At 36.9% G+C, this 13,885-nt stretch overlaps 2 protein-coding genes and 3 non-coding genes across 8 annotated transcripts in view; all 5 read left to right on the forward strand.

The window, feature by feature from the left end:
• Positions 1-1,859: 1,859 nt before the first annotated feature.
• Positions 1,860-10,194, forward strand: RABGGTB (Rab geranylgeranyltransferase subunit beta). 4 transcript variants are annotated; one of them, XM_033115146.1, is made up of 9 exons: positions 1,860-1,920; positions 3,124-3,231; positions 4,626-4,823; positions 5,365-5,470; positions 6,339-6,358; positions 6,444-6,554; positions 7,269-7,394; positions 9,089-9,238; positions 9,625-10,194. In XM_033115146.1, exons 1-9 carry the CDS (start codon positions 1,918-1,920, stop codon positions 9,763-9,765), a joined length of 963 nt encoding a protein of 320 aa, XP_032971037.1. In that variant the 5' UTR covers positions 1,860-1,917; the 3' UTR covers positions 9,766-10,194. The 4 variants fall into 4 exon arrangements, with proteins under 4 accessions (XP_032971037.1, XP_032971036.1, XP_032971038.1 ...); XM_033115145.1 differs by having other exon boundaries at positions 1,864-1,920; positions 6,306-6,358; XM_033115147.1 differs by lacking the exon at positions 1,860-1,920 and adding an exon at positions 2,077-2,513 and having other exon boundaries at positions 6,306-6,358.
• Positions 2,858-2,936, forward strand: LOC117027864 (small nucleolar RNA SNORD45). Its single transcript, XR_004423993.1, has one exon. It is a non-coding gene; the product is annotated as a small nucleolar RNA SNORD45 (small nucleolar RNA).
• Positions 3,556-3,637, forward strand: LOC117027863 (small nucleolar RNA SNORD45). The gene has a single exon (XR_004423992.1). It is a non-coding gene; the product is annotated as a small nucleolar RNA SNORD45 (small nucleolar RNA).
• LOC117027866 (small nucleolar RNA SNORD45) lies at positions 4,946-5,017 on the forward strand. The gene has a single exon (XR_004423994.1). It is a non-coding gene; the product is annotated as a small nucleolar RNA SNORD45 (small nucleolar RNA).
• A 133-nt stretch (positions 10,195-10,327) lies between the features above and the next one.
• MSH4 (mutS homolog 4) overlaps positions 10,328-13,885 on the forward strand; it is an 85,715-nt gene continuing 82,157 nt past the window's right edge. Inside the window, exon 1 of the mRNA XM_033115144.1 lies at positions 10,328-11,948. Within this exon, the coding sequence (XP_032971035.1) occupies positions 11,537-11,948 (412 nt within the window). The 5' untranslated portion in view covers positions 10,328-11,536. The remainder of the gene's footprint in view (positions 11,949-13,885) is intronic.

Consider the following 13,885-nt stretch of genomic DNA (forward strand, 5'->3'; position numbering starts at 1 on the left):
TCACAGAGAAAACTGGGAGGCAGTTCATTGAGAAGTGTTTGTCACACACAAACATTTTAGCAGACCAGCAAAGCTCATAAATACTAACACAACTTTATACAGCTATCCATACCCCTTTACACCTTACTGGCAAAAAGAAACATTTATTAATTTGACACAAAGATATTACTCCATAGCATATAAAAAGAAGCAAAAGTATATAAACTTAAAATTATGCTCAGTAACCAATGATTCAAAAGTACCATAGTATTGAGTGAAAAGAAAGCCTTCCTTAAATCCTGTCCCCAGCCACCCGTTTCTCCTGTAGGCAACTGCTTCTAGTAATTCTGTGCATTCACAAATACATCCATCGATTTTTTTCCCTTTGTTTCCCACACAAATAGTGGCATACTATACATAGCTTGGCACTTTGTTTTTGTTTTCACTTGATGTATTTTGGAGATCTTCCCATAGCAATGTATGCAGAACTTTCTCATTCTTTTAATGGCTCCATAATGAATATACCATAGTTTATTTAATCTTTTGATGGTTAGTTAAAATATTTGTAATCTTTTGCTATTATGAAGACTGCAGCGATGAATATTCTTGCACATAAGTCACTTCATACCTAAGTGTGTATATTTGTAGGGGAAATACCTAGAAATAGAACTGCTCAATATAATTACAAGAATTGCTAGAACTTACGTTCCCTATACATACTTCCATTTGCTCACCACTGTACTTCCAGAACTTTGATTAATATTTGGCACATTCTAGGCATTCAATACATATTTGCTGAATGAATTGATAAAGTAGGAAGTGAGGCTTATTTTCATTCCTTCAGCAGTTACTGACTCAATCTTAACGTTACTTTTTGGATCTTATGCTTATATTATTCTTATTTTGAGCACTGCTCTTCCCAGATCTGACCACTCTCTCTCTATCCCATGGTTTCCCTCACTCCACCACTCCTCCATCTGATTTAGAGGTAAATGCTGAGGAAATCAATATTTAACAAGGCAGGCATTTTCACATTTAGTATTAGAGAAATACTAACTCATTAGAGGTGCTCATCACTGAATGATAAAAGGCCCAACTCACCAGAAATAGGTAATTCTAAACTTATATGTATTTAATAGCATAGTCTCAAACTATAACTGGGAAATCAACAAAATCACAGGGAGAAATAATGAAATCTTACCGTAGATTTAACTCAAGTATTGATAGCCCACATATATCACTGAATTCGTTACTGAATTCAGTACATTTTAAGAGACTAGAGTGCCCATATTTTCTAGTAGGTGCTCAAATGATTAAGTATGAAAAGACGTAAGAAAGCACTAATGAAAATAACTGTAATGATACACCTAGCAAATGTGAATTCTGTTGACAGCTCGTCAAAAGCACACGGTGTTTTCTTTTTCGAAAGTAATTTCCAAATATTTCAGCTATTAGTACTTCCTGAAAAAGTGGGGAGCCGGACCCGGAATGGACAAGGCAAACTGGAGGGGAATATGAACATTTCCTTAACATTCACTAAAAAAAAAAAAAAAAAAAAAAAAAAAAAAAAAAACATTTATTGAACACTTACTACGTGCAAAAACTTTACTGATTACCAGGCACTTCGTATCTTCACAGAGTGCTAAGAGCCTCAAGAACAAATGATTTCCTAACAGTAACTGACATATTTAAATATTACTTAAAACTGTTTTAGATCAACACATGTGATTACGAGACGAGAAAATGGGCGCCGGAGACTGGGGCCAGGCAGCGACGACAGCTATAAGCAGTTGGTGGGGTCCTAGGGCAGCCACGGGACAGGCGGGACTTTGGTCAGCTATATCGGGCCGCAGAGGGGGCCTGAGAGGCGCTTCTGCGCAGGCGCATGCCGCCTAAATACACCCAGGAATTGCTCTCGGTCTCTTTTCGCTTTCAGATATGGTGAGTGCGGGTGTGTTTGCGCTGCTGTCTAGATGGTTCTGGAGTAGGCCGGGTAGGGTAATGTTGAGCAGCTCCTTGCCCGCAGGGTTGTTTAGCTTGTATTGAGAATGGTTAAGACCCGAGCCTTGGAAGGTTTCCTGAGGACTCAGAGTGGGTGTTACTCAGCGTATTTTGCAGACCTCGCGGTCGCGATTGCCGCTTCTAATTTGTTCGGTAGGCCTCAGGAGTCAGGCCCGATTTCTTAATCTCTGAAAAGCAGGCAGGCCTGTCGGCAGTACTCCTATCTTTCCATAATACACTAGCTCTAGAATTTTTTTTATGGCTCAAAATCTTTAGAATCGTGGCTGGTGTGGTCTCGTTGAAGATCTAGTAAGTTTTAAATGGGATCGAAATGAAATTTACTACTTAATTCTTTTTGGTACGCGTCATGAACTGCTTGTGAATACAGTGCAGTCTCAACCACGAAGATAAGTGCGGAGAACCAGAGCTGCGTCCTCCTCACCAGGGGCTTGTTGCAGATGCAGAAACTAAGACTAAAGCTGGAGAAGATGAGACTAAAGGGAGTGCTTGCTTGGTCAATGGAATAACTTGGGGTGCGTGGAAAGTGCTTTGAGACTTGAATTTCTAGGATTAGTTTCATTAACGGAATTAACTGCAAATTTCCGGCCAGCTGGATTTTTATTTTTATGCTTCAGCTGGCTTTCTACCACATGTAAACAAACCATAAGTTGCCCTGAATTGACAAGCTTTGATATTTTGTAGTGTTTAGTTTACTTTTTTTCCTTAAATTTATTGAGGTGACATTCGTTAGTAAAATCATATTGGTTTCAAGTGTACATTTCTATAATACATCACTGTGTATTTGACCCCCTTCCCCTCTTACGCCATTTACTCTTTAAGGGAAAGATAAGCAACAACAGATGAAGGTAATTTTTTTGGTCTATGATGAGCTGGCATGTATTCTGAATCTGAAGTTGATTACGACTACTTTAGCTCTAGAATTACTCTGAGACCTGAAAAATAACCTTAATCTTTATGAGGACTTAAGCGTTTAGTTCTTTTTGGTCAGATACTTGGCAGTTTTTAAAATGAAAGGGTTTTCTGGCAAGATGAAATCGAAGTAAAAAATTCAAATGTGTAATGAATATGCTCTGGGGTCAAACAAAAAATAAACATTTGAAATCACTACTTTTATTTTGAAAGGGCACACCACAGAAGGACGTTGTTATCAAGTCAGATGCACCTGACACCCTCTTACTGGAGAAGCATGCGGATTATATAGCGTCCTATGGCTCAAAGAAAGATGATTATGTATGTATAATTTTATGTTGAAAGTTTATTTTAAAGGAGTCAGACCATTCTGCATAAGCAGCCAGTATTTATGGCCCATGTTTCTTAAAAATGGTATCCAACTTATGCATGCCAAGCACTGAAGATACCACCTTGAAATGCAGGGAGGTAAATCTTTGGATAATCTGAAGTTGAGAGTACATCAGGATTAACTGTGGTTCTTATCAATACTTAGAGGTGTTGGCAAACAAAGTAGATTGCGCATCTGCCCAGATTTGTAGGAGGTTTGAGGTACAGAATAGATTTTTACTTTTGTAGTTGAGGTAAGAATACGTTAAATTTCAAGGTCGATGATGTGATGGCATGTATTACCTGAATTTATGGCTGATGTGTACTAACACTAGCTCTAGAATTACACTGAGACCTTGAATAGTTTTCCTAGAAAGAAGTAGTGAACAACTCAACTGAAAGTAAATACTGGGGTGCCAAAGAAATGTATACAAGTGGACACTGGTCAACATTGCTCAAGCAGTAGTTCTCCATAATCAGAAGTGTCAGGACCATGATGGTAATTTGGGCACCTCTTGTAATTGAAGAAGTCAAGTGTGACTTGTATTCATCTTTTGTTACTGGTATGTATTGAGTATTACAATTTTAATACAGTTTTTTTTAAATATACATTTTTTTTGCCACCCTCTGTGTTTCCCGATTGTATCCAAACAGCTGGATTATTTACCATCTTGGAAAACACCTAGTATTGATAAATTCTTAAGTTATAGGTTCCCATAATCTTGTAATTGTGGAATTGTTAGGGCAATGTTTATTTTTTCACTGGATGACTAAAGGATTAGAGCTTGACTTATTCCTGACTGTTTATCTACTGCTCACCTATTGATGTTTTTAAACCCTAAATTTGGGTTCATAGCAAACCACTAAGACTACTCACCAGTTTCAGACCTCTTAAAAGGTAATCAAAGCATTGCTGACTAGCAAAAATTTGTTTCTGTAATCTTCATAGCAGTTTTTATATCTGTTTTTCTTCTGTGTGCTTTGGCCATTTTGGTTTTCGAGTCATTAAATCATTTACTAATAGGTAATAAATAGGTTTTGTACAGATCCCATATGTTAATAAACGTCTAATCTATGAAAAGTTCTCCCTGAACTTGAAAAAGATAGGTGTTTTATACTTATGGTTGGCTCTTGGGAGTGATTAAAGCCCTATTTGTCAGTCAACAGTGAATTTATCTTATGCTTCTCAGATATTGGCCCTCAATCCTCCAAATTTGAGAGCCACAAATTTAAACTCATTATTTACTGATAGGATTAAGTGAAGTAAAAAATAACTGGCTAGTTAGCTTTGTGTTCAGTCTCTAACCTGGCATCAATTCAAACTGGCATTTTTAATTGTATTTTAGGAATACTGTATGTCTGAGTATTTGAGAATGAGTGGCGTCTATTGGGGTCTGACTGTAATGGATCTCATGGGACAACTACATCGCATGAATAGAGAAGAAATTCTCACATTTATTAAGTCATGTCAACACGAGTGTGGTGGAATAAGTGCTAGTATCGGACATGATCCTCATCTTTTATATACTCTGAGTGCTGTCCAGGTAAATTAAATTTAGTCTTGGTGTCGTGTATACTCTTAGCTGAGTGGGAAAGTTGAAATGAGTTACTAGGAAGGTGACAAAAGTGGTCACCCTAATCTTTGTAAATGAAGTCTGTTCTACAAGGTCAGTGATGTGATGGCATGTATTAGCTGAGTCCAAAGTTGATGAAAATACTGAAATGACACTGAGACCTTGGGTGGTAAAATGTTTATTTTTAATATATGTAAATATTTGAAAATCACTAGATGGAGTTCACTATTTTAATTTTGATAATAGGAAGATCTACAAATAAGGGTTTAAAGTATAAGTTAGATTCAAAGTCTTGAAATGCTAAGTTAACAATTTATATGTTTTCCTATATATAAAAAGGTTTGGGTTTGTTGCTAATGCCTATAATTGCGTAGAACGTTGTCTGCATGGTTGAGAACAGTTCACAATATACATAGACAAAGGACATACTTGATTTACAATTTAAAGGTACTTGAAGAACATTGAAACAAACTTTTTGAAGATGTATTAAACATGTTTTTTTTTCTTACAGATTCTTACTCTCTATGATAGTATTAATGTTATTGACGTAAATAAAGTTGTTGAATATGTTCAGAGTCTACAGAAAGAAGATGGTTCTTTTGCTGGCGATATTTGGGGTAATGTTATTTTCATCCATGCTACCCAAAATGCCAATATTAAAATGTTTTGGTGTTCATTGTAGTAATAAACTTTGTTGCAAAGTTGTAGTAATAAACTTTGTTGCAAAGTTGTAATTACAATAAGCTGGAGGCTTTGCTAATTTATAAAGGAGATTTTTAAGTTTTTCATCTTTTCAGGTCCCACTAAGCAGCTGGTCTAACTGGAGTTAGTCTGCTGGAAGTTCCAGCATGCACTGTGCTAGTTATATCAGCACACAGGAGCACTGGAACAGAGGGGGCCAGTCTAAAAGATAAGGTAGGTGAAATTTTCCCCCCAATATTGGGTGGCTTTGTAAAGTTCTATAAACTCACTGGCAAGGGGGAAAAATGCAAACTTCACAAGCTTACTGAATGTTTGAGTGGAGGGAGGGGATAGTATTTTACTTGATAAATGTAGATAATCTCTACTTTAGGGCTGAATACAGTGCAGGCCGAAGAGACCAGCTGCTTCATGGGATGTGAAAATCTGCTTTTATATAATAGGGTAAGTTGTTAGAAATTGTGTAGTTTCTAGCTTCTTGATAGTTGACTCTCCCCACCCCCTTCTAGGCACTGTATGTGCAATGTAAGATAATTTGCTGTATTTTTCTAGTGCTTAGTTTCCTTAGAAGTAAAGTGATTGCACTTGAAATTTAGCTTTCTTATTGGTGACCTAAAATTAAATTTTAAGCTTGAGCTATTGGATGTTTAACTGTGGTAGTTGTGCAGAGTTTTTTAGTTAACTTACACTGTATATTATGATCAGAAGCCTCTGATAACACTTATGGTTTTGTTTGATCCCTTTTATTTTTAGGAGAAATTGATACAAGATTCTCTTTTTGTGCAGTGGCAACTTTGGCTCTATTGGTAAGTTTGGAATATTGTATTGGAATGAAATAGTGTCCATGGTTACTCTGGAATTTAATAGGTGCATTTTTTTGTTTGTTTGTAGGGAAAGCTGGATGCTATTAATGTGGAAAAGGCAATCGAATTTGTTTTATCGTGTATGAACTTTGATGGTGGATTTGGTTGTAGGCCAGGTTCTGAATCCCATGCTGGGCAGGTAATACATTAATGCAGGTTAAAATATGTTAATAGTAATTTTAGTGTCTTGAATATGAATGAAGTTATTAACTGAATGTAATATAATGTAGGATGTTATATAAGAGTTGTTTAATTGCTGATTAAGGAAAGTATTTTTACAATAGTTTGCTTTACATACCGTGTTTCTCCGAAAATAAGACCTAGCCAGACAATCAGTTCTAATGCGTCTATTGGAGCAAAAATTAATGTAAGACTCGGTCTTGAATCATGTTAGATGAGACCCGGTCTTACATTATAGTAAAATAGGCCAGGTCTTATATTAATTTTTGCTCCAAAAGACGCATTAGAGCTGATTGTCTGGCTAGGTCTTATTTTTGGGGAAACACGGTATATTCCTGTTGGTGAAGCCCTCTGACCCAGGCAAACAACTAAGCAGTTGAAAACATTGTCTGTACCTGTCCTGAACACACCTATTTGCTTGTGCCAGAGAACATTGTATACACAAATAGTTGTCAGATAAAATGCTTTTGACAATAGTATTTCCTTGAAGAATTGGATCCTAGTAATAGTATGCTTGGATTTGTTCAAATAACTATATTTACGTGTTTGCACTTTAAACTGTTCATTTGTTAGTAAATTTATAGACATAAAATGGAATTTGAATAATTCTGAGTTTTTATCACTATTACTATTGGAAAGTTACACACCTGTATTTTTATGTCTGTAATTTTAGATCTATTGTTGCACAGGATTCCTGGCTATTACTAATCAGTTGCATCAAGTAAATTCTGATTTACTCGGTTGGTGGCTTTGTGAACGACAGTTACCTTCAGGTGGACTCAATGGAAGGCCAGAGAAGGTATTGTTTCATAAGATAACTCTTCTAATAGCTTTATAACCTTGAGTACCACTTATTTATCTTAGATTATTTTCAATATTGCTCTTCTTAATTGATACTGAGCAGTTTATATTCCCTCTATTACCTTCTCAGTTGTGCCTCCAAAGAAATGCCCTTCTCAAAAGGAAAACATCTGGTTGAAATCCTTATTTTACCCTGGTGTCCATTTAAAAGACACTTTTGATGGAAAGATATGCGTGGTGCATTCTGATGTTCTTTTTACAAATTTGTCTTGGTCTTCCCTATCCTGAAATAGACTGAGTTGTCTGAAGGAAAATACAAAAATGGCAGATAAACTTAGCTTTAAAATATATTTGTATTCATACATAGTATTAATTTTTTAAGTTTATTTTTTTCTCCTATCTTTCTGAAGTCCTTGTGTTTTCAAGCGTTGAAATGAAGCTATTCGATCAAACTTACAGTTCTGGACCTATACCAGGGGGAATCAGTCATGCATTAGAAGCTTATATCTGGGAGCCAGAGTACTTTCATGTGAACACGTGCATCTTATACAGAAAGTTCCGTGTTGACTTAAATATGTGAAAGAACAATAGATTTGTCAAAGAGATTTTTTTAAAAAAAATTGTTACAGTTTTCATTTAAAATGTTTATTAATTATTTTAAGAAAAACATAATTTTTGGCATTTGAATTTGGAAGAAAGGAATTCAATTTTCCTTTAAGTCCAGTTTAGCTCACACATTATGTTCTAAATTGGGTCTGTGAGAGTCAGATAGTAAATATTTTCAGCTTGGTAGGACATGGTCTTGTTGCAGCTAAATAACCACTCTGAAGGGCAAATGCTGCCATAGGCAATGAAATGTGTGGGCATGGCTGTGTTCCAATAAAATAACTGGACACTTAAATTTCATAATTTTCCTGTCAACTTTCATTATAGTGTAGATTTGGCTTGAGCTGGAGCTTCCTGGGCTCTGACCTAAAAAAATGATAGGGTGCGGTGGTTCTTTCATTATCTTTGTTTAATTTTGCTTGTTTGATATTTCTGAATAAGTGAAGGAGTAGGGAAATAACCACATGAGGGTTATAATTAAGGTTCAATGGAAAACCTGGAACCTTAGAAAACCATTTTCAACTATTAGAAAATGGGTGGGGTGGGGATTGCCAGGAACTTGCATTTATAATCTAGGACAGCTGTTAATGTGCCTATGAATCATTCAAGGATCTTGTTGAAATGAAGATTCTTAACTTAGTCTAAGGTGAGATCTGTATTTCTTAAATTCGAGTTGACCCTTTTTTGAGGAAACAGGCTTTAGGTAATTTTTAAGCAGGTGTCTGCCTACCTGGACAACACTTGTTAGAAATGTTCTACCTGGGGAAATGGAATATACATCACCATGGATTTCATGAGCCTCACCTCCAGCTTCTTGGGTAAAGAGCTGAGTTAGGCATTCATTGCAGATGGAAATAAAACTAATACATGAAGTATTGAAATTGAAACATACAGCATGGGTTTCTGTAGATTGGAGTGTTTGGTCTCTTTTCCAGTGATTATCTTTAATACTAAGCAGTTGTATTTATAGATTTCCTCATTTCAAACACTGCATGTCAGTATGCAGTGATTTCTTGATTTCTTCTCATCCCTCGTGTGTGGACTAGAGAATAAAAGGCAATTTTGGCATTTTTTTTCCCTTCCTAGTTACCAGATGTATGCTACTCATGGTGGGTGTTGGCTTCTCTAAAGATAATTGGAAGACTTCATTGGATTGATAGAGAGAAACTGCGTAGTTTCATTTTAGCATGTCAAGATGAAGAAACAGGAGGATTTGCAGACAGGCCAGGAGATATGGCAAGTATTATTTCTGACATGTTCATATAACCATTACATTCCAATGTTGCTTTGCATTACCTTTATGGTTTTAAGCTATTCCAGACTTAGAAATGGGTGTTTCCAAGAGTTAGTTTCCAAGTAGGATGCTTTTTGGGGTAATTTTTGAGATTATATGAAGGATATAAAGTTTACAGATAGTTTTCATCACTTACTGCCAAAACATTAGTCTATAGTAAAGATCCTGTGTTAAAAACCACAATGTGAAGTCATCGTTTTTATTCAGAAAATTTGAAGCATACATTCAAATAAAGGAAATATAATGGGCTACAGTGTAACCATGGTTCAGAAGCAGGATTTTAGAAGTTTTCATTTTGTAACACTATAAATTCTTATTTTTTTAATAGGTAGATCCTTTTCATACTTTATTTGGAATTGCTGGCTTGTCACTTTTGGGAGAAGAAGAGATTAAACCTGTTAGTCCTGTGTTTTGTATGCCTGAGGAGGTACTGCGGAGAGTGAATGTTCAGCCTGAACTAGTGAGCTAGATTCACTGATGCAAAAATTGCTTAGTATAGTTTTGCCATCTTAACATTTCTGTATTTGAAGTGCTTATCAAACTTAAAAATCACTACTGTGTTAATATTTTGTATATGAATTGTTAATTTTTAAGAAGTTACACATATTGTAAAATAAAGATTTATTGCGTGTGTCTTCAGCTTCAGATTTTCTTCTAGAATGCTGTTACTCTTTTGAGTACAATATTTTGTTTATGCTTCAGTGTATTTATATTCTCCATAACAGTAATCTTTAGTTTAAGAACTGTTTAGTTGAAGAAGTCTTGTGTTCTATTTGATTTTTCCGTATGCTCCCTTCATGTTATTATTGGTCTGTGTCAATGATAAAAATTGATAAACCCCATTTATAAAAATATGAATTAGAAGATTCACAAAAATAAATGACTTGAAATTTGGGAATATTTTATAAATTGTGGTTACTCTGAGGTAGTTACAAAGTAACTTAGGTAAATGACACTTCACCATTTTAGACTAGGATTGGAATTGTACTATACAGTATTCTCAATTTTAACATTTTATGTCAGAATGCCAGTACCCAAGGGATTTTTGGCCTTTTTTCTCCTCTCCCATTAAGAAAACGGAAGGTGATAGTTGCCACAATATTTTTTGTACCTGTGTTTTCAGACTAAAATGAGCACAACTATTCTTCAATAAGTCTTTACAATGAAAATAAAGTATTTTAATGAACCTTTTTTTTTTTTGGAGGTGAAGTTGAAATTTCTCAAGCATGCATATTTGAAATACCTGTGTAATAGTTATTTTAGGAATAGGTTTACGGGTGAGTAATGATGGTTCATTTAACACACCATTGACCAGTAACTTGGTTAACGACCTGGAGAATACAGGTTCTTAAATGAGATTCTTGCAATACCTAGCATTATTTTGACCATTCACTAATTTAAATAGTTGGCTAAATTGCAGTATTTTGTTTCTGAGTTTGGAAGTCATTGGATGAAACATTTAAATGCTGTCATTGGAAGTATTTGAAGTTTTGAGGACTGCAGTCATTGCATGTGGGTGAACTAGGCTGTGAATACCTGATTTGTGATATATTGCATGAACTAAGTTTTAAATGAAATGTCTAATGATAGTAACCAGATTATTTTCTAAATCGTGCCATCTCTATGATGTTGGTACTATTTCCATTTTCAAGGAAAGTAAACAGGTACCGAACTTAATTTCCTAAAGGTCATTTGTTGTGAAGCTGGATTTTGAGTTTGTGTAGTCTGTTCCTAATTAAAACCTGTGTGAAACCACAGTACAAGAGATTGAGATTAGGAATTGTTTTTGAAGCTGTCCCAAGAAAATCCACTCTTTCCATGGTTCCTCCTGTGCTATGCACAAAGGTTGAGGGGCAGTTTTGCAGCATGTAATAACAGCCCTGTGGTTGGTTTATGCTGTATGGTGAATGGCACTTACCCTGTGTTGAGCTACAAGACCGATGTCAGATGGGTTGTGCTAAAGTGTGAGCATTAAATTTGTTTCTATCGTAAGCATGAGGTTCACAGAGACAGATTCTATATTTTAAAAGAAGCTAGTGTAGTTGGGGGTATGTGGGAAATAAGCATCAGACGCCTTGGGATAAAGGAAATAGGCTGTGTGAATCGGGCCTTGCCAATCAGATGGTCATTGGTGGGCCATGAAGAATAATGTCAGGTGATTACAGTTTGAGGTCTACCTCAGATTAAACCAAATCATGTGGGAGGGATGGGATTAACTGCTGGGCCATTTTCAGGTGCGCATGGGGGAAATGTGTTGGTATGGAAAGCTGGGGTCCCGTGCGCCTGCGCTCAGTGGCTCTGCGCCTGCGCTTTGTGGCGCCGTGGTTCTGCGCATCCTCCCGCCTTTTCCCCCGTCGCTTCTGTCCTTGGGCTCCGTGAGGGGGCGCCGAGAAACATACTTGGGCCTGAGGTTTGTGAAGATGCTGAGGCCTGAGGTTTCCTCAACCTCTACGGCCCCTGCGGCTTCCGTCTCGTCGATAGAGGCTCGGTCACAAGGCCCCCGCTACAATTTTGGACTCCAGGAGACTCCTCAGAGCCGCCCTTCAGCCAAGGCCTCTGCCTCCACCCCGCTGGGCACGTCAGGAGCCGCAGGCGACCGCAGCAGCAGCAGCAGTCTCCCTTGCCATGCGCCCAGCGCCTGGCCAGCTCAAGGCAAGGAGTGGTTGGGTGAATTCCCTATGGCCTAGAGGCCTGCAGCTCCTGGGCGTTCAGGGAGCAGTGATTGGTGCTTAGCACAGACGTTTCAGTGGTGGTTTGGTTGGCGGATGACAATGGGGTGTCTGACAATTGATGGCCTGGGTAAGATTAAAAGTCTGGACTATTCAAATGGATGTTATTGCAAGGCTGTGATGGTGGATGGCTCAGTTCTGAGGAAAGCTGAAATATCTGGTATAATGTCCCTCCTTCCCCTAACACTCCCCCCCCCCCAAAAAAAGGACACTTAACCCTTGAACAATGGGGTGGGGGGTTTTAGGGTCACTAACCCTGTCCAACTGAAAATCCCCGTATAACTTGACTTTCCAAAACTTCACTAATAGCCTACTGTTGACTGGCAGCCTTACCCATAAAACAGTTAACACGTAAGTCGTATGTTACATATATTGTATAGAATACAGTAAGCTAGAGAAAATAAAATGTTATTAAGAAAATTATAAGGAAAATACATTTATAGTACTTAAAAAAAACATATAAGTGGACCTACATAGTTCAAACCTGTGTTCAAGGGTCAACTGTATTGACAAATGATAGAATTTGTGCACGAGTTTCATAGGAGTGGTGAACCTCTTGATTCCTGAACATAAATCTTCAAGCCTTCTAGGAGTGATGAAAATAGATTAAATTTTATCTAATTTAGGTTAATAGCATATTTGATTTAAAATGTATGCCCTTCCAGGTGAATTCAACTTGTTTATTTTATATTTGGTCACTCCATTCATGGCAAAACCATCACCGTTTTTCACATACTATTGCAACTTAATAAAGATAACAGGGCACATCCAATGGTCATTTATCAGTTCATCTCATGTAACCTTTTCACTGTATTTAATATTCTTGACCAGTCTTCTTGAATTCTCTTAATTTTGTTTTCTTAATTTCACTCTCCCGATTATCTCCTACCTTCCAGAGAACTGCTATGCTCACCTTTGTTAGTTTGCAAATTATTGGTTTGTCCTTAGAGGTGTTTGTCTACGCTTCTTCCAATTGGCTGTGATTATCACCACAACTACGATTTCATCTGTGCTCCAGATTCCTGTTTCAGACTGTCTTCCGAAGTTTCTAATGAGGGACCAATAGACAGCTCGGCTTCAGTATATAATTAGTTGAATTCATATCTCTGCAGCTGCTCAACAACCTGCTTCTCTTATTTATTGCAATCATTGGGTTGCTAAATTTTAAACATAGAAGACTTCAACAATTCAAGTATTCCCTCACATAACATCCAAATGTAGTCTTATATGTATCTTTTATGTTTTAGATAATTCTGTACACCTTTCTAACTCTGTACCATTACAGGCCCGTATTATTTTGTCTGAATTGCAGCAAATTCCTAAGCATTCCTTCTCCCAAGTTTAGTGTCACCAGAGTCATGGAAAAAGTACAGTATAGGGAATACAGTCAATATTGTAATCACTATGTGCAGTGCCAGGTGGGAACTGTGAATCGGGGATCACTTTGTAAATTACATAAATGTCTAATCACTGTGCTGTACACCTGAAACTAATAAAATAATGAGTGTCAACTGTAATGGAAAAAAAAAAAAAGAAAATGAGATTTGGCGTGAAAGGTGTAAAGAAACCTGATATTAAAACAATAGTTTTGTAATGCATGAAATGAGGAATGAGCGGCCATTTCAACAATCATTTACCGAGGTAATTCAAGAAGTACTTATATTCCAAGGGCTGCCTTGTTTTACACAAGGTCGAGTGTTTACAGGCCCTATCCTCTTTACCACCTTTTCTGAGAACTGGTCACAATTCTAAAACCTACACATTTCTTCAACTTCACCAGCATCAATCATCCATTGACTATACTACCTTTTTACTGCCTGTTACCCCCACTGCTTGTGCTCACGTCTTTAGGAATCCTAA

The sequence above is a fragment of the Rhinolophus ferrumequinum genome, chromosome 9, assembly GCF_004115265.2.
Source record: "Rhinolophus ferrumequinum isolate MPI-CBG mRhiFer1 chromosome 9, mRhiFer1_v1.p, whole genome shotgun sequence".
In the NCBI taxonomy this organism is placed as follows: Eukaryota; Metazoa; Chordata; class Mammalia; order Chiroptera; family Rhinolophidae; genus Rhinolophus; species Rhinolophus ferrumequinum.

What these genes read in the sequence shown, in the direction of transcription:
- RABGGTB (XM_033115145.1), top strand. An exon ending in GCTCAAAGAAAGATGATTAT is followed by an intron (nt 3,232 to 4,625) that starts GTATGTATAATT and finishes ATTGTATTTTAG; the next exon opens with GAATACTGTATGTCTGAGTA. An exon ending in ATACTCTGAGTGCTGTCCAG is followed by an intron (nt 4,824 to 5,364) that starts GTAAATTAAATT and finishes TTTTTCTTACAG; the next exon opens with ATTCTTACTCTCTATGATAG.